General features: G+C 39.0%; 1 protein-coding gene across 3 annotated transcripts in view; it reads right to left on the bottom strand.

Moving 5' to 3' along the window:
• adam22 (ADAM metallopeptidase domain 22) overlaps positions 1–24,936 on the bottom strand; it is a 62,172-nt gene that overhangs the window by 36,489 nt on the left and 747 nt on the right. For all 3 annotated transcript variants that reach the window (XM_016673437.1, XM_007556151.2, XM_007556152.2), the window contains exons 2-4: positions 24,596–24,756; positions 20,767–20,843; positions 3,050–3,116 (exon numbers count right to left, since the gene is read on the bottom strand). In XM_016673437.1, the coding sequence (XP_016528923.1) occupies positions 3,050–3,116; positions 20,767–20,843; positions 24,596–24,756 (305 nt within the window). The remainder of the gene's footprint in view (positions 1–3,049; positions 3,117–20,766; positions 20,844–24,595; positions 24,757–24,936) is intronic.

Genomic DNA, 24,936 nt, shown 5'->3' on the forward strand with positions numbered 1-24,936 from the left:
GAGGGCCACATAAAAAGCTACGGTGGGCCAGATTTGGTCCCCGGGCCTTGAGTTTGACACCTGTGCCTTGCATAATAGTTGGAGTTTAAAGTTTTGACGAGAAGAAGAGATCTGTTCTGTCTAAACACCTGGAGAGTCACAGGAATACACAGTCAGATTAGATGTGTCCTAGTAAAAATAGGTGTATTATGTTTTATTGTTTTAGTTTATGGCATCACGGCTCCACAGAGGACTGCACATTAAAATAATTGAGACACGAAGGATTTGAAAGAGGCAACAAGCATCTTGTTAGAAAACCATAAAGTATATGTGCTTTTAAACAGGCCTTAGGAATAAATGTGTTAATAAAGAAGTCTTCATGAGGATTACTGAGTATGAATTAAAGACTCAGGAGCTCGTCTACATAAATTTTGTTCAATAAACCAAAAGGCTTCAAGTTATTTCATTTGGGCTAGGGCTGATTGTCTTTCTTGTTCCCCTTCAATCAGTGCCAATTACACTCACAATGGAAAACAAGCAGGGAAGAGATTCTCAATGTGTCATGACTGACGCTTGCAAGAGTAAAACAATACTTTATAGCAACAAGATGGAAAGACAGAAATTTTGAGTCAATATATAAGATGAAAGGGGATCTGAAAGTCATTAGGATGAACCTAAAGCTGCAGATGAAGAGGAAGGAGGTTGTTGAAGGCACAGAAAATGTGCGCAAAATCATAAAAACAGAGCAGGCTATTTATAAGTGATGCTGTGCTCCACTATCCCAGAGTCTCTCCTCTTCCTGTCGGACTGAACTTTCTGCTCCACTTCTCATCAGAAGAGGAGAAACCAAATGGGGAACATTCACCATGTGCACATTTACATGTCGCTAAGCTGCTCAGACCTGGGATCTCCTTATTCCACCACAAATAAGCAATCAAATAAAATGCACAGCTAAACACTTAAGGCTGGACACTGGATGTGGGTAATAAAACACAACACATAATAAAACAAGATCACCTCCAGCAGCTGTTTCAAATGCTTCCCATACAAACTTCACTTACATTAAGCATCATGTAGAGCTGTAAAAAGAGCAGCAAGTCATTTCAACATGTGATTAGGCTTAATTTCCAATAAATACTCTTTAATAATAATGACAAGAGTAATTAATAATTAGTTTATCATTGTGAAATAATGTTTACAGTAACTTGTACATAAATTAATTCTCAATTAATAATCAATTCTCTGAAATGATTCATATTTTGTAATAATACAAAATATTATTTTGTATTATTCTTTGTTATTATTGTATTACTCTGCGTCTTGTTTACGCAGAGTAAATGCATCTTGAAGGACAACCATTCTATATCATATAATAAATATAATATAATGTTAATATTAAAGAAAGAAAACTGTAACCAGAGAAGGAAAGTTTTTACCGTTTCCATCCTTCCTGCAGCAAAACAGATTAAAAATCCTTCTAAAAGTTTGTGAGAAAACATTTTGTGCCGCGATGAACGGCGTGATCCGCCCTGAGCTAACTGCATTAAATTCAACCTGTGGACTCCTGATAGCACATTTAACAGGATGGCACTCTGTCTCATATCGGATGCCGTACAGGAGCAGAACAGATCCTGGCCCAGATCTATCAAAGCAGCGGCTGATGGACACGTTGACCTTTACACGCCGCACACAAACACAGGAGGCTTGTCTCGAGTTAACCTCCTGGAAAGCAGGCATTTAAAACAGAAAGAGGTGCTGCTTTTTGTTCAGTCAGAAAGAAAACTCTGTCTCCTCTGGACATTAATCAGCAACGTGAACTAATTCACCGCTTTATATTGACTGTTATAATTACCGGTGGCCATATTTTACAAGATCTGTGGAGTTAATTTGGATCATTCTCTCTAAAACATCTGATATTACAACTAATCTGCTGCTTAGCCGAGGAAATCCTGAGCATTATGAATCCTCACCCACTTACAGAGCGGTGTCACATAACGTCTGAGTGGGCGTCCTGTAACTGAGCAGTGTAGATTTCACTGGATTATCGAAGCAATCTTAATCTGGTTTCAGAGTAGCTGCAGGTTTAAGCCACAGCCGACGATCTCTAGAAATTCACTGTTCATCCATAACACTCATGAAAATTGTCTTTTTCTTCAGACTCCGTGTGACGTTTTCTACTTTAGCTTGACGAAGCGTTTGTTGTGACAGAACAGATGTTTCCGGGTTTTTCTTTTTAAAGGAGCGCATGTTTTCTGAAAGTTTATTTGCTTCAACGCACAGAGAGTTACTGGGTTTACTGATCAGACAAATAAGTAACATGAGAGGCTGGCAGATATTTTTTGAAAGTGCAATATGCAAATACTCTCCATGGATCACTTGCCAGATGTTTGGTGCACAAGTTTGACTTTAAGTTTACATTTTATTTGGATTTTCTCTGATTCAACAGGCTCAACTAATACTTGGATAAATATCTTCTAGCGAGCTGGAGGAAAACTTCATGCTTTCTTTAGCCATCCCATTAGCAAAATACAAGCTTCTGAAATGTTTCTAGGTAGTTTAATGACCCGTTTGTTTAAAAGCCCCTAGCAGACCTCCCCATCAGAAACTTTAAGCATTTTGGAGAGCTGGTTATCCCTATTTTTTGTGGCCAAAGATCCAGTCACAGCAATGCGAAAGTCCTTGTTGACGGCAACAAAAAGCAGCTGTTGTTTCTGCACCTTCCTGAGGGACATTTATTGAAAATATGAGTGGGGGTGTATGTAAATATTTGATATCCAATGAAATCTATCCAACATCTTAATTTTAAACTTAATTGCAATTGTTTGGTGTGTTTTCAAGGGTTCCAATGCATCTCTGAGTGTCTACAATTACTGATGATGAGTGTATACAAACGTCTGAGGATCACTGATAAACAAAGTGAACATTTTGATCATTGGCTTTGCAATTATATTAGAAAGAATGGGCAATTATCAAAGCAAAAGGAAGACTTCAAGGGAAATTTTGAGCTGATAGCTGTGGTTCACATCCCAGCTGCACATTAATGTAGTGAGAATGATTTTTATTATCTTACTTTGGTGACGACGATCTTCCCATTCTCTGATAAATGCCTCTCCTGATATCCCGAAGACAGGAGATCGCTGTGGAGAGAAAAGGGGAGGAAAAAAAAGTAAAGTTTTGCTCTGTGGCTTAGGCATGCTGAAGTTTCACTGTACAACTATAAGTGTGCCTAATTATGACCCCCATCAAGAGACAGCTCCATTTCCAGCTAACAAAACCTACATAAAAATAATTGTAAAGGTCTAGGCTCTAAGAAAAATGTTATGTAAGAATGCGTGTGAGTCGCTATCAGAGGAAAGGAGGGACAAACCAAGGTCAGTAAGTGGGAGAGGAAGCTGAAAAGGCAGAATGAGATAGAGGCAGGAAATAAACTGAGAGGGTAGAGAAGAGAGAGTGAGAGACAGAGAGAGAGAGAGAGAGAAAGAGAGAGAGAGAGAGAGAGACACACAGAAAGAGAGAGAGAGAGAGAGAGAGAGAGAGAGAGAGTGGCATAAATAAGTAGAAATTGGACTGCGTTTGCGCTTTCTTAGCAGAGCTGGACCAAAGCATCCCAATGGAGATCCACCTTGCAGGTCCAAACTGAGACATAGATGAATGAGCTTCACTGCTCACACACACACACACACACACACACACACACGTGCGCACACTCAGCAACGCAGCATAGTAATCAGGATTTCTCCTGTCTTCAGTACGTATCCCATTGATTCTGAATTGTTCTGGTGATGTGAAGGCAGAGACGGTGTCAAGGTTGCTGATATAAAACTGATGAGCTTTCAAAATCCTTCTGAGTGGCCTGAAGAAACCCACATTATTAACAGCGATCTATGTGCTCTGCTAGCTATTTTATAGTCTCACAACTAAGTGAGGCTTGCAAACCTATAAAATGTGCAGCTGAGAAAAGGTCTGAGTGTCACTCCCAAGCTGCTGGATGCACTCGGTGACATGGCTCTCCACAGCCAGAAATAAACATTATCAGAAAGGTATTAATAGACGGTTGATCCTCAAAACTGCATTTACAGCAGAAACAAACTTCACTCAGGACCCCGGCCTGGTTTCTGCCGTTCTTTCAAGTCTTATATAAACAGATTAACTAAACTGACAGGACAAGCTTCAAGCCTTTATCACATCTTCTTTAGAGTACTATATATATATATATATATATATATAATGTTTTTGTTGATCTTTCATTGCTTTGGTGCCTGCAGGTCATTAATAATGCAGCAGCCAAACATCTATTTTTCTTGGATAATACATTCAGGTCCAAAAGCAAATAGGATGAAACTTTTTTTTAGTGCTGAAATAAACCGTCATTTTAAATCACTGCAAAATATTGTTTTTAAAGTTTTTCAGCTCTGATTGGATGGAAATTCTCTTTCTTTCAGAGCTATTTATCTGTTTTTTGTTCAGTTGGGTTATGTTCCAAATAAATAGTATTTACTAAGAGCTGAATTATTGAAGATAACCAGCAGATGTTGTGCCTTAACCTGCCAAGAGTGGTAATCATTCAGTTCAAACAAACAGTGTGTGCAAAGGCCAATATGGAACTTGAACATCTTAGGGTGAAGAATGACAACATCTTATATAAATAAACTAATTTATATAAAGCAGATTTTTTTATTATTATTATGAGATTGTTTTCATTCCAATTAAATAAAAAAGCTTTATTTACCCCAAAAGCAAATTACATGTCTAAATATCATCTAGATATCTAGGAGTGAATTTGGATAGTGGTGCTGTGGGCCAGAAGGCTCTTCAGCACCAGTGAAAAAGGCTGAAGACTTTGAAATCGAGGATGTGATGTTTGTTAATTTGGAAGATTTGATCTGCGAATAAATGAACTCGGCTTTTTAGTGCAGTGTTTCATTTTTAATACTTTATACTTCTTCACAAAGGGGGTCAATAAATGTGGATGGACGCTTTAATTATTTGAAAAAAAAAAGTTTTCAAAGTTACAGAGGAGACAAAATGTCATATCAGCATCAAAGCTCTAACACAAAAGCACTCACCGACAAAAGATGAGCTTGCTCTCTGCGATAATGGGCAGTTTGCTGTTGTAATAAAAAATAAGTGGATGAAGAGAGGAGAAGTGGAAGAATCATAAACAGAGGAGTAATCGCCAGAGGGGAATGCAGAGGTGAGATTTGAAAAAAATAAAGTCTGAATATGGAGTTCAGGTCTGAAACGGGAATCATAACATGCTCTGCTATGAGACTATTTTTAAAGATCAGGCCGAAAATCACACTAACATCCACAGCACAATTTAGAGACTTTACGTATATCAAGACGGCATAAAGTCCAATCAGGGCAAACATATGCTTCTGTGATGAAGACGTCTGATGGGCGCGACTCTTTGTTCTGCTGGGATGTGTGTTTAAGATTCAGAGCCTGTGATCTTCATCCAGACTCACGCTGAGCTCAGACACGGGGGGTTCAGGGACGCATCGCAGCGAGGCAGAGACACCAGAGGTTCGCTAACGGAGGGCGCCGATAACAGATTTCAGCTCTAATTGTTGTGGGATTTAAATGATTCACGTGACAGACGAACAAGAAAAGGAGAGCCTCCACACACACACGCACACACACACATCTCCCTCTCCTTCTTGTTAACATGAGTTCACACGTGAAGAAAAACAAGAGCGCATGCTGCTCTTTGGAGCTTCGCTCTCACATGAAAAAAAATCAAAGATACCTGTTTACTGCTAACGCAACACTGTGCAGAAATCTTGAGTCATTTTCAGATTTCTCTATGTTTTCCTTCCAAGGAGCCACATTTTTTTAACAGTCTTTTATAAATTGGTCATTCTTCAGAACTTCTAAGGTATTTATTTTAACAGTGCAGATTTTGATAGCATATTTTACTAAACCACCAGTATCTTTCAGAAAAATATTTCAGAGCTGCTCTTAAAAGTGTACATAAGCCCCTGTCAAAATTAAAGGCCCAGGCCTTTAATTTGCAAAGGCCTGGGCCTTTGCAAATTAAAGAAGGTGGCGTTCAGATGTTTTTATTAGTTAGTTCTGACTTTTCAACATTTGCATCATTTAGCTGATGGAGGTTTCTACATTTGAAAAAACAAATCCTGTTTTCTTTTTAAGCCTAAACTATGGAGTACAGTTGTCAGAAAGCAAAAATCTCCCAAACCCTGCAGGAGAATGTGTGTTACTATCAGAGTAACACACATTCTTGGAAGCAGAAAGTACAGAAGCAGAAGTGGAGGTATGAAACATTCCCGTGGTCGTAAACGCTGCACTGATTTATTCGACCTGCATCATGTCTGAGTGGAACAGATATGTTGTTGAAACTTGTTTCTTCCTCACTTAGTGTTTGTTACAGTCTCCCTTTGGCTCATTTCTCTTTTAAATCATCTTTTCATCCTCCGCTGTAGCGGAAAGGACTTCTCGTTGCTCTGTTGCTGCAGCAGCATCTGTTGGAGACTCGGGGTCCAGCTGTCAGTCGGACCCCAAGGAGATTTCAGAGCCGGATCCTCAGATGTTCCACGTTCACCGTGCAATATGTCAAATCAAACTGAGCAGTCAGAGAGGAAATGTTTTTTTTTGTTTGTTTTTTTTTATGCTTTGGTTTTAACAAGTCTATATACAAAAACACACAAAAAAGCAGTGATAAGGCTTCGACTTTAGGAAACGTCCTCCTTATTCCACCCTAAATGGCTTTTCTAAAAGGTAAAAACTGTGAGAGCACAGAGTCCATCTGGCTGTCAGTGCCTTTAAACGTCATCCATCCTTTAAATCTTTTTGTTGTGAGCAGCTCTGGGCAAAGAAACCTACAGTGACAGCATAGCTTGATCTCCTGAAATGACTTTCTCTCTCACACACACACACACACACATTGTGCATTTTTCTATCTTAACAGGGACTTTGCATTGACTTCCATTCATGTTTCATTCATTTCTACAGCCTAAACCCTAACCTAAACTCAATTAACACTTTAGTCATAAATCCAAACTCAAAACCAGCATTTCTTCTTATGGAATCATAAGGAGAAGTGGGATTTTTCTTTTAAATGGGCCTTACAGTGTATCAAATACAAGACCACACACACACATTACATTTTTTGTTTTGCTCTACGATTCCTCTGACGATCTGTGTCGCCAAGGGCCGCTTTGTCGCTGGGATGGAGAAACAGCACAAAAAGGCCACCCTGGCAGGATGTTTGTGCTTGAGTAGAAGTGGGCTGGCAGCAGAGCTGCTCAGCGGGCTTTTCGTAGCTTTCCCACACTCTTTTCAAAGACTCTACTTAATAAACAAACGATCCCAAATCACACAAACGGCAGCAGGAATTAGGAAAAAATAAGGGAATCTTAAACACGTGCATCCTCTGTAATGAGTAAATTGGTCTCTTGACATGGATTTATCATTTAAGCTGATAATAAAATGGCAATGCCACACAAAGGATTGTGCATGCACTGTGTCAGGGGTCCCTAATGAGGACAGGTGGGTGCCAAATAAGAAGAGGTCAAAGGCAAAGGAGGACTGAGAATGAAGCACAAGGTTGACGCAGCAAGACCAAGAAAACAAGAGAAATAAGAACGTGAAAGGGATTGAAGAGGAGGAGCGAAGGCCTTTCTTCAGGGAAAAAGCTGCAGCTGCTTTCACCTGCGCCACCACCAGCCCCCCAACCCTTCTTCTGACAACCTTTCCACCCCCCTCGAGGCCTCATTAAGGGTCTCCAGGCTGTAATTCATTCACTCTCCAATCACTTATCGGTCGCGCAACTCCACCAGCAGACTCAACGGGAATTCTGCTCCTGTTGCAGAGGGAATACTTTAGCTCACAAATAAGAAACAGGGAAGCAAAAAGAACTAAAACTAAACACAAACATTCCATCGTCCTTCTGGGCAGCCGTGACTTCAGTCCATGTCGTGCCGCACACAAACAGATCGGAGTCCTGAATTAAGCAATGACAACAATGTTGTGGGAAGGCGGCACATTTGACAAAGATGGTTATTTAATCCATGCTAAATTAGGAAGGCTCATAGTAGCAATTCAAAATGACTGTAGTTTTGGGAGCAAGCCATCCTGCTTTGATTACCCTTTACACACAACTTAACATCCTCACAAGCTTCTGCGTTCATGCATTTGTTGGAAACTTTGCTATCCTGCAGCTTCGTTCTTTGTGTGGTAAATTTTGTTAAATAATTAACCTTTTGACAGTAAGCTACACTTTGAGGATTTTTTTATTCAGCGTGACAGGAAAATATCACAGAAACAATAGGCTTAGTATGTGTTCATGCTGAGAAAACAACGGTCTTCTTCTTGTTTCTGTGTTCAGCGAGTGGCGGATCCAGCATCCCTCTTTGTCTCGGCTAATCCTCCACTCCGACTGAGACGGCTCAAAGGAGGAGAGGTGCAACAAAAAGGGCAGAATAGGTAAAGAGAGAGGGGGATGAATTAGGAAATGTAAGAAGAGGATGAAGAACTCTATCATTGTCTCAGAATAAAAGTATCAGAGTATTTAGTATCAGTTTGTTTTCTTTAAAAATAAGTAAATGTAAAGCATACATCTACAAACACATTGTACTGCTTAAGAGTCTAATGTGAAGAAATGAAGCACATTTGATCATTTATATGACCTTTTAACATGCAGGTATATTCAGTTATAGGTGTGAAATTTACAGTTGCTACTCTCTAAAGACAATGTAAGTTTCTTTTTAAATCATTTTTAGCTTCAGAGGCCTTTATTTATTAGTAGCTTGACAGGAAGAAGAGCAGAATAAATTAGCGTGGCTGGGAATCGAACCCGGTTCAGCTGCATCAAGCAGAGCCACTTGGTGCCTCCATGTAAGCTGCCTTTGCTGTGACATCACCATCTCGTTTTTTAGTTTCCATACTCAATGATCGCATAAGCAAGCGTTTGGGTAATTATCAGAAAATAGGCTGGGCTGCCTTCAGTTGGAGCCACTTCAAGCATCCGACATACCAAGGTGAGTGAAACTTCATGAATGCAAAAAGAGTGTCTGCATTGCATAACATGAGATTAAGCAACTGTATTATAAGGTTACTGCTTCAACATTTGAGTATCACTTTCATAAAGGCTGCAGCATCTCTTATCAGTAAGATATGGTCAACATATCAAAAACTTACATTGACACCAAAATATCTAATTTCCACAAGATAATTTATTTTGTCATCTCATGTTAACAACACAATTATCCCATTAGTCTTGTCATCTTCAGTAAGTGCTATTCCCAGCCAGCTTTGAGTTCAAACTTCTCAGGCTAAAAAGTCTCAATTTTAACCTTAACGAACCTAACCAGACTATTCAAAAACAACCCATGTATTGAAAGACATTAAGATTTGCTGCAAAGACCGACAAACCTCTGAAAAAAGTCTTTCTCCAACAGGTCAAATCAAAGTTTTGAGAGAGTGATAGAAGTGTTTAAATCCCAGAAATAAGAGAACATGCTCTGTCTTCTTCCAGAGTAAGATGCTTCATTTGCATGCAGCATCAGTTTTAGTCTAGAGGAAAGTTGCTCCCATACCTACGACTTACCAACCTTCTCCTCTATTCACAAAGCAAACAATGTCAACATAAACTCTTGGAGCAGAGGACGAGTCTCTGAGCAAACGCAATCTAAAACACATCGAGCATTACTTTTGCTTCACACACACAAGATTCCCAGTGTGACAGCTACAGTTATGAGCTCAAAGATTCAACTGTGTGAGTCTGATATGATGACACACGAATCATCAGGGAGAAAAGTTCAGCCTGAGGCAAGACAGGAAACGACTAAAGTGTGGAGAGGAGAGACGGTGGTCCACGGGCGGCCACTTCTAGCACCTCAACATCGTATTTCTCCTCATGCCTGCTGAACCTCGTTCACCCGCACATAGAGATTCAGGGGAGCATGAAGGACTTCCTCATGCCGCTTTGTTTTGTCCCTTCTATCACAGGCACCGTTTCTACGTCATCGAGTTTACAGTAAATCACATGATAGGTCTGTGTAATAAAGGACAGACCTCGGAACAGAGGAGGAAGTAAAGATGGGAGAGGACGGACACATCTGGGCTGATTTAGTGTGAGGACAGATGTGGCTGGGATATAGATTTTAAAATAGGACACGTGAGGCTATAAAGACACACGCATGTGAAGATCTAAGGTTCACATGCGCACAACGGGCACCAGAAAGAGACGCAGCAAAATTCATGGCCAAAAACAGATCATCATGAAATCAGAAGTAAACTATTTTCATCAAAGTCATAACGAATGTGTCAAAAAGATGCCAAAGAAAACATGAAGGAATGAGAAGTGTTATGGTGATCCAGCAGCACACAGAATAAACCATGTGTCCGTTCGTCGTCTTGTTTCTAACTTTCCGTTCCACCTGTTTCCAATCAGCTCCCCCGTCCTTAAGAAGAGTGCACTTTGGTTTTCATGGTTATTTTTCAAATACCCTGTTTGCCTCATGTCACGTTGCCTGGCTGCGTTTTATTTGGATTCCCTGCGCCTTAGCTGTTAAGGTTTTGATTGGATCCTTTGATTCATCTGTGTTAAACCAGATTAATCTGGTCTTCTTGTTAAACCAGATTGATCGGGTTTTTAAAATGCATTTAAAATCCCAGACGAGAGAGAGAGAGTAAAATTATCCCAGGGTTCAGAAACAAGTGGGTTTTCTCCCCTTCTTTGTCACGTTCTCTTAATTTTCTCCCATGTATTCATCCTCCCTATCCATCTGAGCCTCATGCCTTTAAATATATTCTTGTTATCTCTAATTAAGACACTTTAGGTCCCTCTTCTGCACCTGAGACCCAACTACCCACACAATGACTCTGCAGCTACGGCTCTTCAGGATTACATTTTATTGATGACTTCTTCCTTCACGGTGAAGCACACACGCACACGCGTTTCTGGCAAAATAACAGCATGTGAATACACTCATCAAACCGCTGAACCATAAGATGTTTGTTAAAGCCTGAGAGGCAGTGGGAAGAACCATGTGGGTGTATCGGAGTGCTGTCCGATAAAAAGCTCCTCCCTAAAGCACCGTGCAAACACACAAACACTCACAGAGCCTGCACCGGGATGAATAACTCATTCAACATGGCCTGTAATTGACTCCTCACATTAGCATGAGGGATTGTCTGCATGCAGGAAGAGCTGACATGACACAGGAGTAGAAATAATAATATTCTGATTCTCTTGTCACCGTTGAACAACAACAGGGAGGAGGAGTCCACTCCTCTTTATGCTGCACACAAGCATTGTCACATAAAAAACTGTTAAGGCAGGTTATTCCTCTGCTCACAATAATATGTATAAGGTAAATAGATTCACCATCACCTCTGAATGTTTGCATTCAACCAGGTTCTACTGTAAAAGCCTTTTCTAAGTAACATTTACAATAAGGCCTCCATTACTGATGGTCAATAAATAGTTTATATTATCACTTAGTCTATAAACACGTTATAAATCATTAATAACTGTTAATTATGCATTGTGTAATGATGAGAAGGAGACAAAATGCTAAAAAAAATAGGTTTACTAATGCATATTGTAGGTAGTTTGAAATGAACAGATTTGGATCACTATTTGGCAAGAAACCAGTAGATTTTGTCTCCTTTTCACCCTTTATTATCCTTTACTGCTTAAGTTTTAAGTTTCCACCTGGATATTTTTGCTTATTTTAATTGTACGCTGTTCTTTAAATGTCCTGTGAGTAAATATATATTTGCCCATTTATCCATAACAACTGGAACTTTCAATATCTAGCAAGTTATTTTCGCAATTTAACGTACATTAAAAGAGCGCTCCTCAGATTAATTTCACTTCCTGCTACGGCGGGGGTGAAATTATCGTAACAACCCAATATTTACTGGATATCGGCGCAACGTCTCCCCTTTCAGAAACCGTTGCAATTTGTGAGATAGCGCAAAGCGTGGCGGAATTACGACACTGCAAATTTGGCAGGATCGTCGCCGTTACGTTCAGGGCTTACAGGGTTAATGCATAATTCAGGGTTATAAATGATTTATAAATAGATTTATTAATAATACATCTATGAAGCAGTTATTAGCCATCTATAAGTGCAGTAAAATTTTTTACCTCATTACTGGATGCTGCTTGCTGTAAAGTCAACGACACAACACAAGTGTTTGTCTTCTGTCGCTTCCTGCTCATCCAGGAAAAGTGACTCAACACAACCTTAAGGTCTTACTGACATGCTGTGGCTTGACCTTAAACAGGCCAGTCATGTTCGAAAAAAGGACAAAATTTGTTCACAGTGAGGTAAAAGATTCAATCCCAGTTACCGTGAAAACCAGTAAGCAGTTGCTGCAGCCAAGGTTGACACAACCAGTAATGGGATTTGAGGGTAATTACGTTTTCACAAGGAGCAGAGCTGGTTTTAGTAGCTTTTTTACTTTATTTAATGTAATAAATTAAAAACTGTTTTTTTTACTATTAACTCTGACTGTATTTGTCTGAAAATTTAGCAATCTCAAATATTTATCTGTGACAAAAAACGGGAAGAGATACCTTTTTCCAACACTATAAAGGAAATAATAAATAAATAATCTATTAACTGCAAATCCTGGTTCAACATTCAAATGATGTACAGTCAGGATGAGTTGAATCTGAATGTTTTTCATTATTATGTTGCTATGGGAAAAATGCTTTTAGACGTGCAGTGTTTTTATTTTTTAAATGTCACCTGGCTTTTTATTTCTTAAAGTGTTTGGGAGTTTTTTTTATGTCAAAACTCATGTCATAAATGGACGATAATTGTCTGTTTCTTTTTTTTTTTTTAATCTTCACGGGCTTAACACAGAAATCTGGATTATGTAAAGAGAAAATGTAAATTAAGACCAACATGTAAGGCAGAAATGAACTCCCAGGTGTTTTAGTACTTGTTTAATACTAATGAATGAAATTTTTTGACGCAGGTTTAAAATACTAAAATGAAACTGGTGTCTAATAACTGTGACGAGGAAAATTGCATTTTTAAACTCCCTTCTGGCTGAGCAAAAGCTAAAAAGATGCCTGCAGTTATGATAGAGGTGAATCTGCTGCTGGTTGTATTACTGAATGTATTACTTTTAACCAGAGCAGAAATAAACACACAAACGCGCGCGTGCGCACACACACACGCACACACACAATCTTCTTCAACGCTACGGCACCATTCATTATTCAGACAGAGCAGGTGGAGATGGGAGGGGCGGGCCTGAATGGAGAGTGGGTGTGGGGCAATCAAGGGCAATGGAGTGCATGTACATACATGTGTGGGTGTATATGCTTGCATGTGTGTGTATGTGTGTGTGTTGGAGATGATTAAAACAGGAGAACCCCCCCAAACCCAAGCGGCTCGCTCCACTCCCATGAATGGTAAATTGTAAGAATCGCTGAGGATGGAGGACAAAGACCATGAAGGGAAATAAAACCTGCCTCCCTCTCCCTTCAATCCCTTCCACTCCACATCCTCCTACTGATAAGTGAATTAGCAACTAAAACATAAACAATAACATTCTTAACCACACTATGTGTGTAAAAAAGATTACAATATATAAACAACTCATTTGGGACAGATGAAACATAGTAACCATGAATTACAAAGATCTGAGCCGAGGTTATGTGAGTTTATTTATAAACCACCACTAACACACAAGATAATTCATACAGAGAGATGAAGAAACAGACTTGAGTTGATAAAGTTGATAAAAGGAAACTCTGACTCATCCACTCGATATTATAGACACGGTGACTCAGTGGTGGTCATGTGACGACGCACAGATTTACCCTTAGATATGGTAAGTGCTGTCATTATGGGAGGTTCTTATAAATAAAGACGGCTTGAGAATGGAGCCTTGAGGGACTCCACATTTTCTTTGTCCACTCAGATTTCCTAATCGCTAAGTGACACTACAACATAAAATATGGAAGCATTCAGAGAGTGAAATAAATCTACAACATTCAAATGAACAAAGCTGTGACCCCTTAGTGAAATGACCAAACACGATGCCACTTGGTCCTTTGCTCCTATCATCAAGCCACAGTATATCGGTTGGTTGTTCTTTGTAATAATTTTATTTTCAGACAAAAGACAATAAGCATAACCTCCTGTGTATAGTGATGATCTCTAATAGAGAACGCTTTTACCTAAACATAACTGTTTTTGTCCTGATTTATAAAGCAATTATAGAAAACACAAACACACAAACACTGTCAGCAACATGTTGGCAATTTATATCAATTTCCTTACAGTTGGACTGTGAGTAGAGAATAGAAAATAACTTTCAATTGCTGGGTACAAAACGATGCACTTGGTAAACAACAAAACAACCAGAAACAGACTGTGTTGTCTGATAACAACTGAGTTTCATGTTATTATTATTGCTGTTAATCTTATTTCTTTATATATTGTTTTTAGCACTTTAAAAACTTTCTGTGTGAACCTAAAGTCTATTTCTATCCAATTATGAAAAAGAACCAGCATCCATCTTTGAAAAGCCATCAGTAAAAGTACGGATTGAACCCCGGCGACAGACTGAGTCTCGCACCTTGGAGTCTGAAACTATAACAGCCAACATGTGTCCAAGAGCGACAAGGCATATGAATTTCTAACAGAACGCCTACGCTGCCATTATTCAAAGCGTGAGGCTGAACGGCGTCTCCGAGCGAGGACGGAAAAATGACGGTGGGTCCTGAGGCACCGCAGACAGAGCGGGCGAAGGAAGCGGAGCAGCACACCTGTCTTGTTTGCTCACGGCAACACGCTCAAGCGGAGGAAACGTCCGCGGCTGCAGTGCCACTCACTGATAATAGAGACAACCAGAAATCGAAGTTGATCCAATTCAGCTGAAACACCTCGCTCTCATGCGCCCACACGTCCTCATCAGCTGTCTGGATTAAAAGCTATCTGTAAACAACATCGTTCCACAGCGGGGTGTGGGAAAAGGAGGACAGAAAGGGCGGACAGGAGGGCTGAAGGCAGCAGGAATGCAACAACGAAGACTTACCTACGGCTTCAGAAGAAACGAAGCAGAAACGGACACATGGAGAAGTTACAATCTTAAAATCCACTTCTGGCAGTGGAACAGGGGGAAACTCAGCTGTGGGGTAAAACCTGGACAGATCACCAGCCCAGAGGCACAAGAGACCAGCCAAAGATTCAGGGTCAAAAGAAAACAAGCTCAGATACATGCAGTTCTTTGAAAAGGTGTTTGTCTTCTGGTTTTGCTTTGTTACACTAAAATATGACTCTCCTTTGCTCTCTTTTTCTGAATGTTTTAATTCAGACATGTTGGAGCGTTTTTGAGTATGAAAGGAGTGTTTAAGGTTATACTAAAGTATCTAAGTTGGATTTTAGTCCAGACATTGACGAGGCAACTTCAATTTGTTTTTTTATGCTTTCAGATGTGACTTTGGATCATTGCCTCGCAGTGTGAGTTAAAGGTCCAATACTGATGACTAAACATTACCCTGCAGGATGTTCTGCTACAGAGAGAAAGTCTTAGAAATGGATTTCTAATTCTCGGCTTGGACAGCATTTTTCCATTAATAAAAGAAATCTTCATTTGAAAATTGTGTCATCTCTATCTAACGTTAAAAATGTATTTGATAAGCTAAAAAAAAAATAAAAAAAATACAAATTATGACAAAGAATCCACACTGTTTTGTCAACATTAACAAACATCTGACATAAATCAGGGTGAAATATTTGACCCAAAAATTTCAGAGTTCATTTAAATAATCTGGTTTCTTGACACAGATTCAGCTTTTAGGCATAGCATAGACATTTTAATTGGGATTGGGAGTTTGGAAGGAAGAAAAACATTTTCTCCAAAATACACTTTTTTTCTTTTTAGCTCAGCTGACATTTGAGACTTCGCACATGGACAAGCCAAATGTTTTCTACAGAAAAGTCTTTTGGCCAAACAAGACAAAGATGCCACTGAGCTATTTGATAACAAGAATGAGAAGAATGCTTGAATGGGTCAAAATTAAGTTTTTAAGCTAAAGAAAACTGCACCAAGTGTGGTAGTGATGCCAGACCACCTCCACCAGTTGCACTGTTTGCATTATACAGACAGAATCTAACAATGGAGTGGCAGTGGGAGTGGGAGAAGTGCATCCTAAATCTTCAACATCACATCAAACCATCAGCTCACGCCCAGTGAAAACCTGGTTGTTTAAACACTGTATATAAACAGCATATATATCAACGACAACATCAGCTCTAATAAATCCACATATTTGCCTCACTGCTCTCTTTCCCATCTGTCATTATGTTGCTTCCAACTCTTTCTGTGACCTTTAGCATCCTGGGCTTCATTATGTGTGCCAGATGAGGGACTGACTGTAGTGAGACTCACAAGCTGTATAAATTATTGGCATGCAATGTGTAAATCTTTGACACGTAGACTATAATTGCCAACATGTTGCAGTCCAAAGAGTCTTTGGTGATAATACTGCATGCAGAGGTATTGTGATTAGGATATGTTTCAGATATATTGTGCAATCTAGCTGTAATTACACACACATTTTCTCCTAATGTCAGATTGCAATGATCAATCAATCCAACGTGCTGCTTTTGGACTGTTTTTAAGTCAACCAGACTAGAAAAGTGGAGAACTCTGACATGTGAAGAGAGTAAATGCAAACACAGAAAGCTTTGCACAATTTAAACAGTGGATGTTTTTGCCGGGAGGCGGCATCAAAGAGGAGAAGACAAAATAAAACATAGAAGAAGAATCATGTTTTCTCTAAAACTAACTGAATAAAACCCCAAAAGTAGCACAACTTATAGTTGATAGACACCAAATAATTATTAATGCCACATTCTGTTCTGATATCTTCTAAATTAAGCAGGTATGAAGTGTTGTACTGCATTTACTTCTATCCCATAATTCATTAGTACATAAATGTTAATTACACAGAAGTGTCTGGTTGTTCCTGCTCTGATGCTAATAAACTCTTCAGCGTTTGCCGCTCATTGCTGGTAAAATTTCAAGATGTTTTATCTGAGATTTTCTCCAGATCATTCCTGACGGGAGAAGCTGAGCTCAAAGTAAACAGACGTAAACTTTATGCTTTCATGTTCTTATTTATAAATAGCTTTGTTTTTCTAAATGATCACAGTGAAGCCAATAAGCAGAGATTACTGTTTACTCTGTTTGTTCACTACCATGTAATTTGAGGGGATGTTGATAAAACATCACATACTATTAATGCCTCACGAATTTCAAGAGCTCTTCGTTGCTCTTTCCTGAGATTTTGTTTATGAAGACTGAGAAACATTTTCTACAATATTTCACACAGCAAAACTTCAGGTCACTTAATTTACTCTCATTTTGATAGACTTCTTACCGGTAATCCCACAGATTAATAATTATGCTGTGAAAGTGAATACTAATGCATGTTCATAACTTTACATACTCATATTAATTTGGAGCTACAGCTGATTTATTTAAGATCTGGGTGCAAATGTTTGCACTTATTGCAAAAGTTCTCAGTTTAATTTTAGTCAAGTTAGTTCTGAGGTTAACACATTTATTTTCATTGGGGCATGGATATTAGAGATTGTTAATCTTGGAAATTGTTGGTGTTCCATCAGGGCAAATATGAATCATAATTGTTTTAGAAATAATAAAGAAAGCTAGCATTAAGTTTATAGGATGAAACTGAATAAAAAATGTGTCGACTAAGCTTAAAAGTTGAGATTCTTCCCAGAGCCTGACTATTTTAAGTCCACCAATTCTGCCTGAATTATGCTAAAAGCTTGTAGGAGATTTTAACTCAGATATTGAGTTAACTAATAGTGAGTGTGAATGTAAATAAATGTATCTGTGCATATAATTCATTGTGGATTGAACTCCAAAAAAATCTAACATTTGGTAGATTTCATTGTTTCTTTACTTTTTAAACTTTTGATAGTTTTTCTCTTTGTTTTTGTGTCTTTTATATATACATACTTTCTGTGACATTATTTGTCCACTCGGGACTTGAATCTGCAACCAAATGTTTATAAAATAATTTTAAACTGTTGAATTACCACATGTGATTAATCTAAAAAGTTTAACAAATTAAAATTACATAATGCGGATCAATTGCTTGACGCATTTTGACCTAAAAGCCTCTCTCTGGTGAAAGGTCGCATGGTTCACAGGAGCGCGCCACATGGTCTTGTACTGCGGTCAATAATTCAGAGTCACAAACACAAGTGAAAAAATGAGGGAGGAGAGTCAAACTGGTGAGCTTAGCGACAAATGTTGTCATAAAGTTTGGATAAAACCAAAGCGACATGAACGATGAACTATCCTTCCACTGAAGCAAGAGCAGTTTATAGCAAACATTTCTAAATGTTTGAAATAAAAAGACTTCTTTTAATATGAAAAGGTGGAAAACTGAGAACCCTCAAATATGTTTGGTTTGCAACAATAAAGCATTTTCTTAAACATTTCCTTAAAACATGCATACTTACATTTCAAGCTTACAAAGATAAGCATATTGATTAATGATCATTAATCACTGCGCTACAGCGTTATTAACCACAATTCATTTTTTTAATCGATTGACAGCAAAAACAAATTGCTAACTTGATAAGTACAACTAATCTGGCCAGAACTCTTTGTGCATGTTTGACACATCCACACCGGTGACTAGTCGATGGGTCACTCAGGGAGTGGGAGGAATTACAGAAACAGCTTCCTTCAGACCTGGAAATTCTTGTGATGTAAGATTTCTCTCAGCAGGAGAGTAATTTTCGCTGTGATTAGCAAGCAGGAAGCGTCGCTGCATGTGTTCACGGGCTTTCAGCTTGAAGTTTGATCGGTGACTCAGGAAACTGACCGGAGAAACTGACTGTGAGCGTTGAGAAAAGGTGGAGGAGGTAGAAGCAATCCAGGAGTGAGAGAGAATGAGCGTGGGGGGAGGAGAGGAGGAGGAAATGAGGAGCGAGCTTTTCCATCAGCGCCGCTGTGATCAATATCGGTGTCTGACAGGCGCTCTAAAGCCTTTGCCGTAAATCACTTCCTATTATGAGGGGAAACTCTAAATCACACATGCACTCCAACATGTGACACATTCATGACATGCAAACACAAACACCAGAGCAGCCAGTTTTTGGCACACAACAACTACTTTTGTTTATTTGTCTGATCTAAGCGGTCCTAAACTCAAACAAAACCTCCAGAGGGAAACACGACATGGATTCTGTTGCATCGTAATGACAAAGCCCAGGTGAAATTCATCATTACTGTACATCACAAAAACATTTACACCTTCTGAACTTTTCCACATTTTATCAGCCACAAACGTTTTTGCACTATGTTTGGATTTTATAAGACGGAGCAACAAAATATACCAAATAACTTTGCAGTGGAAGAAAAATAAAAGTCAGAAAAATGTGGAGTGTATCTATATTCAGCCTCCCTGAATCAACATTTTGTAGAGCCTTTTTTATTTATTTATTTATTTATTTATTTATTTATTTATTTATTTATTTATTTATTTGCTCCTATTACAGCTGCAGGTGTTTTGAATCATGGTGTCTATGACGTTACACGTCTTGCACCCCTGGAGACTTTTTTTTTTCTCCAATTCTTCTTAGCAAAATAGATCAAGTTCAGTCATGTTGGAGGCGTTCTGTTGCTTGTTTGTATTTTGATAAACGAGTTCATACAGCTCCAGCTGTATGTTGAGGGTCTCTGTCTGATCTTCCATTTAGCTTCATTTATTGTCTAGAACCCCTGCTGAAAATAATCCCCAAAGCATGATACTACCACCACCATGTTTCCCTGTGAAGCTCGTGTGTGCGCATGCGGTGTTTCCACCACGGAGAGTTTTTCATCTATGACAATGACTTTCTTTTCGCTTCTCTTTCATAAAGCCCAGAATTGCAGAGTGTGTAGTTTCTCAGCCAACAGATACTCCCACCTGATCCCTTGATCTCTGCAGCTCTTTGAGGGGGGTTAAAAAGCTTGGGATATGGTTTTATAACCAAATCCTGCAACGTAGGCGGCTAAATGCAAATGCATGTTACACTTTTTAGTTTTTAAATTGCGAAAAAGAGAGAAACATCAGGGGGCTTAAGAACTTTAGAAAGGATTAGTTAAAGCAACCTTTAACCCAGAAATTGAACATTGAGACATTGTAGAAGTTGAGTAATTATCTTTTTTTCAGCATATTTAGGTCATGTTATCATAATTTCAGGATTGCCTCTGGGATTGTAAAACAGGCCCAAAAGAGACAGAACATTTTGAGGAAATTGAAACCAATATCTTCCCACTTTGCAGAGCTTTGGAGGGAAATGCGCTGACATCAGTGCTCAGCTGCAATATGGCAAACTAAGTGCCCTGCAGGAGATAGTGAGAGGAGCTGAAAAGCTGTGTCCCTGTCCCCCATCCCCTGTTTCAGAGCTGCTGCAGTTACAGAGCTCTAAACAGTCCTCACAACCAGAAACACGTGGGTCTGCAGTCATCGTGGTACCAAAAGCAGAACCAGCTGACCACTGCACAGCTTTTGTTCTCAAGCTGCTAAAAAAAAAGCCCAGCTGCTATTTAAGACTTTATTATGGCACACATTTTATGCTTTATCCATTTGCTTTTTTCATCTGTTTAGTATTTCACCCTAATCCAGGAGAAATGGTGCCTTGTTTTATCAGCTTTACTGTGAAGTGCTTCAGTTTTGGTCCAGTCAAGACAGGAACCAAAAGAAAGTTTAAAGCATCAACAGAGAGACAGACCAGAGGTTTAATTTAACCATTTCATACTCACTGATTCAGCTCCACATCCAGAATGAATGTTTTTCCAAAAGCGTCAACTTGAAAAGTTGCTTGGATAACGTGCTCCATCTGAGGATGTAGAAAGGACATTTTATTTACCGTTTGCATGCAGCCTCAGTCACATTCACGCTTCGCTTCATTAACATTCACATGGATCAGCCGTCCACCAACATTGATGGATGGCTTCTTGCTTTCTTTTTTTTTTTTTTTTTTTGCAGCACAAATCAGCAGGAAGAAATCTGCTTTCATGAAATCATCAAGGTTCATTTTCTTTGCCTGGAGCTGATTGTTTGCAGAATAGCCATTTATCGCAAAAACATAGCCAACGCTGGTAAACCCGTTTCCCAGCGGAGGTGTAAAACCTGACAAGCTTGACAGATTTTATTTCTCAGAAATATTTAAACTCATGCAGTCAGCTGTTTGAGTTGCAGTGTCTATGTACGGAAACAGAAATAAACGGTTTCCTCTCTGATTGATTTGCTGGGTTTGATTTATTCCAGGATTTGCAGGTCACATATGGTGCCGGCTTTATTGCACACCCATTGGGTCAATGACAACTACTAAATATAATTCCTATAGGTGCAGAACACCTTCCCCCTTCAGTTTGGCCCACAGGCTTCCTCTATTATCGAACGGCGAGGTAACAAGCAGAGGGGGAGTTTTTTGGGGGGGTTTTTTCTTCAAGAAATGCCCCTGTGGTCACCCGGGAATGACCCGGACCCCCGTCATGTCCACAGGGACCACAGACTCTATTGTTTGGTGGAGCGTGCCAGTGCCTAGTCAATGCATTCAGGAGCACATAAAGAAGTCTGAGGGATTTCTACTCAAGTATGTACAGCTATTAATGCAAAACCTCTTCACTGTGGCAGAGTGGATTTGGATTAGAAGGAGGTACCAGGAACCGTGCTTAGAGGAAGCATTCTAGACAGAGCACAGGCAATCATTAAAAAACCAGCTCTGACTCGGCTTACATCGATTCCTGGCTTCAGCCGACCTGACTTTCCCCTCCTGACTGTCTGACTGTAAGAGCCATCGATACCTGAAGGAGGGAGGCTGTCAGAACGACATGCTAAAAGCACACAGAACGATTCCACTCTACACAAAACGCAACATGATCACTGTGCTGAACCTCCCCCACCTACTTCTTATTTAGCCATGTTTGTGTCTGAAAATAGGCTACAGGACGCTAAAAATAACTTGCCACGTGTCACGCGTTTTAAGAGCAGCTTGACGGAGTTGTTTTTAGGCCCATTCATCTAAAAACGGTCAACAAACTGATCAAACTTTGGGGAAGTGACATCACAGCTGTCAGCTCTCTGGAGAGAAGACGGTGCAGCGAAAGATTCACTTCAAAGATATTTTAGAGTCCCCTCGTCAGCTTTAATTGTATTTTCTAAACAGTTCTTTCTAAACTCTGAGGTAGAGTTACGCGAGAGGAATGTGTTTTAGTTAATACCGCTATGAGCTTTGAAAATTGGAGGATTATCTTAATGAATCAATTAATGATGCAGGGGGAAAAAAAGGTGACAACCTACTTGATGTATTGGAAAATCTGAAGGCAAAGTAGCAGAGAAATCATATCTGTTGCTCTTCAGATATTTGTCTTAATATGTAAATATGAAAATGATTTCTTATGACAAATGACCCGGCTGTCTATGTGTAGGAGCTGTGGCGTATAAACTCCCCCTTCTCTGCTGCCAGCTACAGTCTAAATCCATCAAAACACAGTTGACACACTAAAATCAAATAAACAATGAAATATGTGGCAGAATTTTATAAGCATGATAATAAAATAGGCGTGATATAATAGACAGTCGCTGATAACGTCTGAATGAAGTAATGTTTAACCTTACAATGTCTGGCTAAATGCAAAAATGTAAATAAGAAAAAGAAAAAGGAAAAAGAAAATTCATGCATTTATTTGTTTTCAGACAATTTATTCTTCATCAGTATAAGCAATGAAATATAAGACTTTTTTGCTGATGTTTTGTCAACAAAAAAAGGTGATGGGGTATTTTAACATTTAGAAACAGAGTTTTTGGAGCCCCCTGGTGGATAAACATTGCCTTTTCTGTTTTTGAAATAAAATAAAATAAAAACATATTGAATTGTTTCGGTGTAATTTCAAGCAAGTAGGGTTTTTTTTACACATAGTCACATAAAAAAACTTATTCTGGCTCTTCTTTGTGTATGAAGTCTACAAATGGCTCTGACTGGGTGAGACAGCTGCTGGCAAACCTGAAAATAATTTATCAGCGATTTAACAATACATAAATTGATTTTCACCACTAAAGCTTTACTAATAACATTATTTAATCTGTTGAAGTGATAAAGAAACTTCACAAACTAAGGTGAATATTTTAAAGCAACAGTTCCTCATTTTTATATATATATAAAAGCATCGCCTCAATAAATATTAAAGTTTCAAAATTATACTGACATTTTAGTATAGCAAAACAAAACAGACTAGACTATGAAAATAATCTATTGTTTGGTTAAAGGATGATGATGCATTCAGATTTACTTTTTGGGTTTTTTAAGTTAACATCTCCAAGTTTCCCAGAAGTTGAAATTTCTAGTGAGGTTTCTCACCAACCCTGATCTTTAAATCCAAAATGGCTGCTGCATTCTTAGAACATCTTGATATTTGCCAGAATATATATTTTTATTTTTACTTTCGCCTGGTTGGATCTCATTAAAGTTTTTACACACATGCAACCTCTGTTAGTGAATATGTTCCTTTGGTATTTAAGTACAAAAAACGTAAAGGAATGCATCATTATTAGCCTGTACTGTACACAGCTGCTAGCTTGTCGCTAAGCAGAGCTAAAAGTGTAAAACACTGGTTCTTCTCCTTACAACTGGATCATGGTGAAGTTGGGTTTAGAGTGATTTGGTGTCATAGCATAACACTGATAAATATGTAAATGTACATTTAACTATGTCTACTGTTCTCAGAAATTTGACGGCACAAAAAGCAACAAACACAACAGAAAATGAAATTCTGATTGTAAAAGTGACAGCTTGTCAAACATCAACGACCTTAGCATCTAATATGGCTGCTGTGCAAATAAGATGTAATAAAAGTAGCCAGGATAAATTATTTATCATCAATTCACTTATTAATAATGTCAGTAATTCGAAGGTACATTTAGTCTTTGGTAAAAAGTGAACATTTAAACACGTTCCATTAGTGAAATGAGGGGAATACATAGTTATCTTGCATTGCTAATAGTTGTTAGCGACACAATTATTAACAAGGTTTTTTTTAACTTGCAACCCAAACAGGAAAAAAATTGGGTGTGACATTGTTCAGAAATCCACCTTTGATTCCAATACAGATGCTCTATTCAGAATAGGAGTGGATCAAGAGCAATGTGTAATTTAAGATGAGACTTGATGTTCCACAGGATCTCCTTCACATTTAGATCCATACAACACACATTTTCCACAAGCGTACTTGGGAAAATAGGAAGAAGTATGACAGCAGGTTGAAAAATTTTCTGTCACAGTTTGAGAACCTTGGCTCTACGGCTTTCTGTAAGTAGGGCAGTTTGATTTTTTTTTTTTTTAAGTTATGAAGGAAATAATGACCCATATAGCACATGCACACTGTATAATTAGTGCAGCTTGCTGTAGTGACTAAATGCCTCAGTGGTGTTTTGCTATTTATTATTAAATAATTGTTATTCCACCCCCAGACGACAAGCAGAGGAGGAGATGAGTGTGCAAGATATAAACAAACTGTCCTGCAGGCATCTTTCCAGACAGACACTCCTCTATCCATCCTTGACAACAAGAAAACAACACACGGCGTGTACCTGCGTGGAGTCGGGGCTGGCCTTCACCCTGGTGCTGAGCTCATCGTGGGTAATCTGGCTGTGGTTTTGGCTGCTGTACACAAGCCGGAGAGGCACCGTGTTCTCCTTCCCCACGAACCTGCCCGCATCGCGAAGAGCTTCCAGGCTCGACAAGGCGTCTCCTGCACAGAGAGTAAACACCGACTTCATTACCAGCCTGTGCACAAATCAGCGGCGATAAATGAAATGTCGATGGGTTTCATTTCCTCTGATAACCATCAATCTGGTGTGGGGCAATGTTTTAGGTGATAAATCACCAGAATATTGTTTTTAAAAGGCATATCAATGGGGAGGTGGGGGGG

The sequence above is a fragment of the Poecilia formosa genome, unplaced genomic scaffold, assembly GCF_000485575.1.
Source record: "Poecilia formosa unplaced genomic scaffold, Poecilia_formosa-5.1.2 Scaffold77, whole genome shotgun sequence".
NCBI classification, from domain to species: domain Eukaryota; kingdom Metazoa; phylum Chordata; class Actinopteri; order Cyprinodontiformes; family Poeciliidae; genus Poecilia; species Poecilia formosa.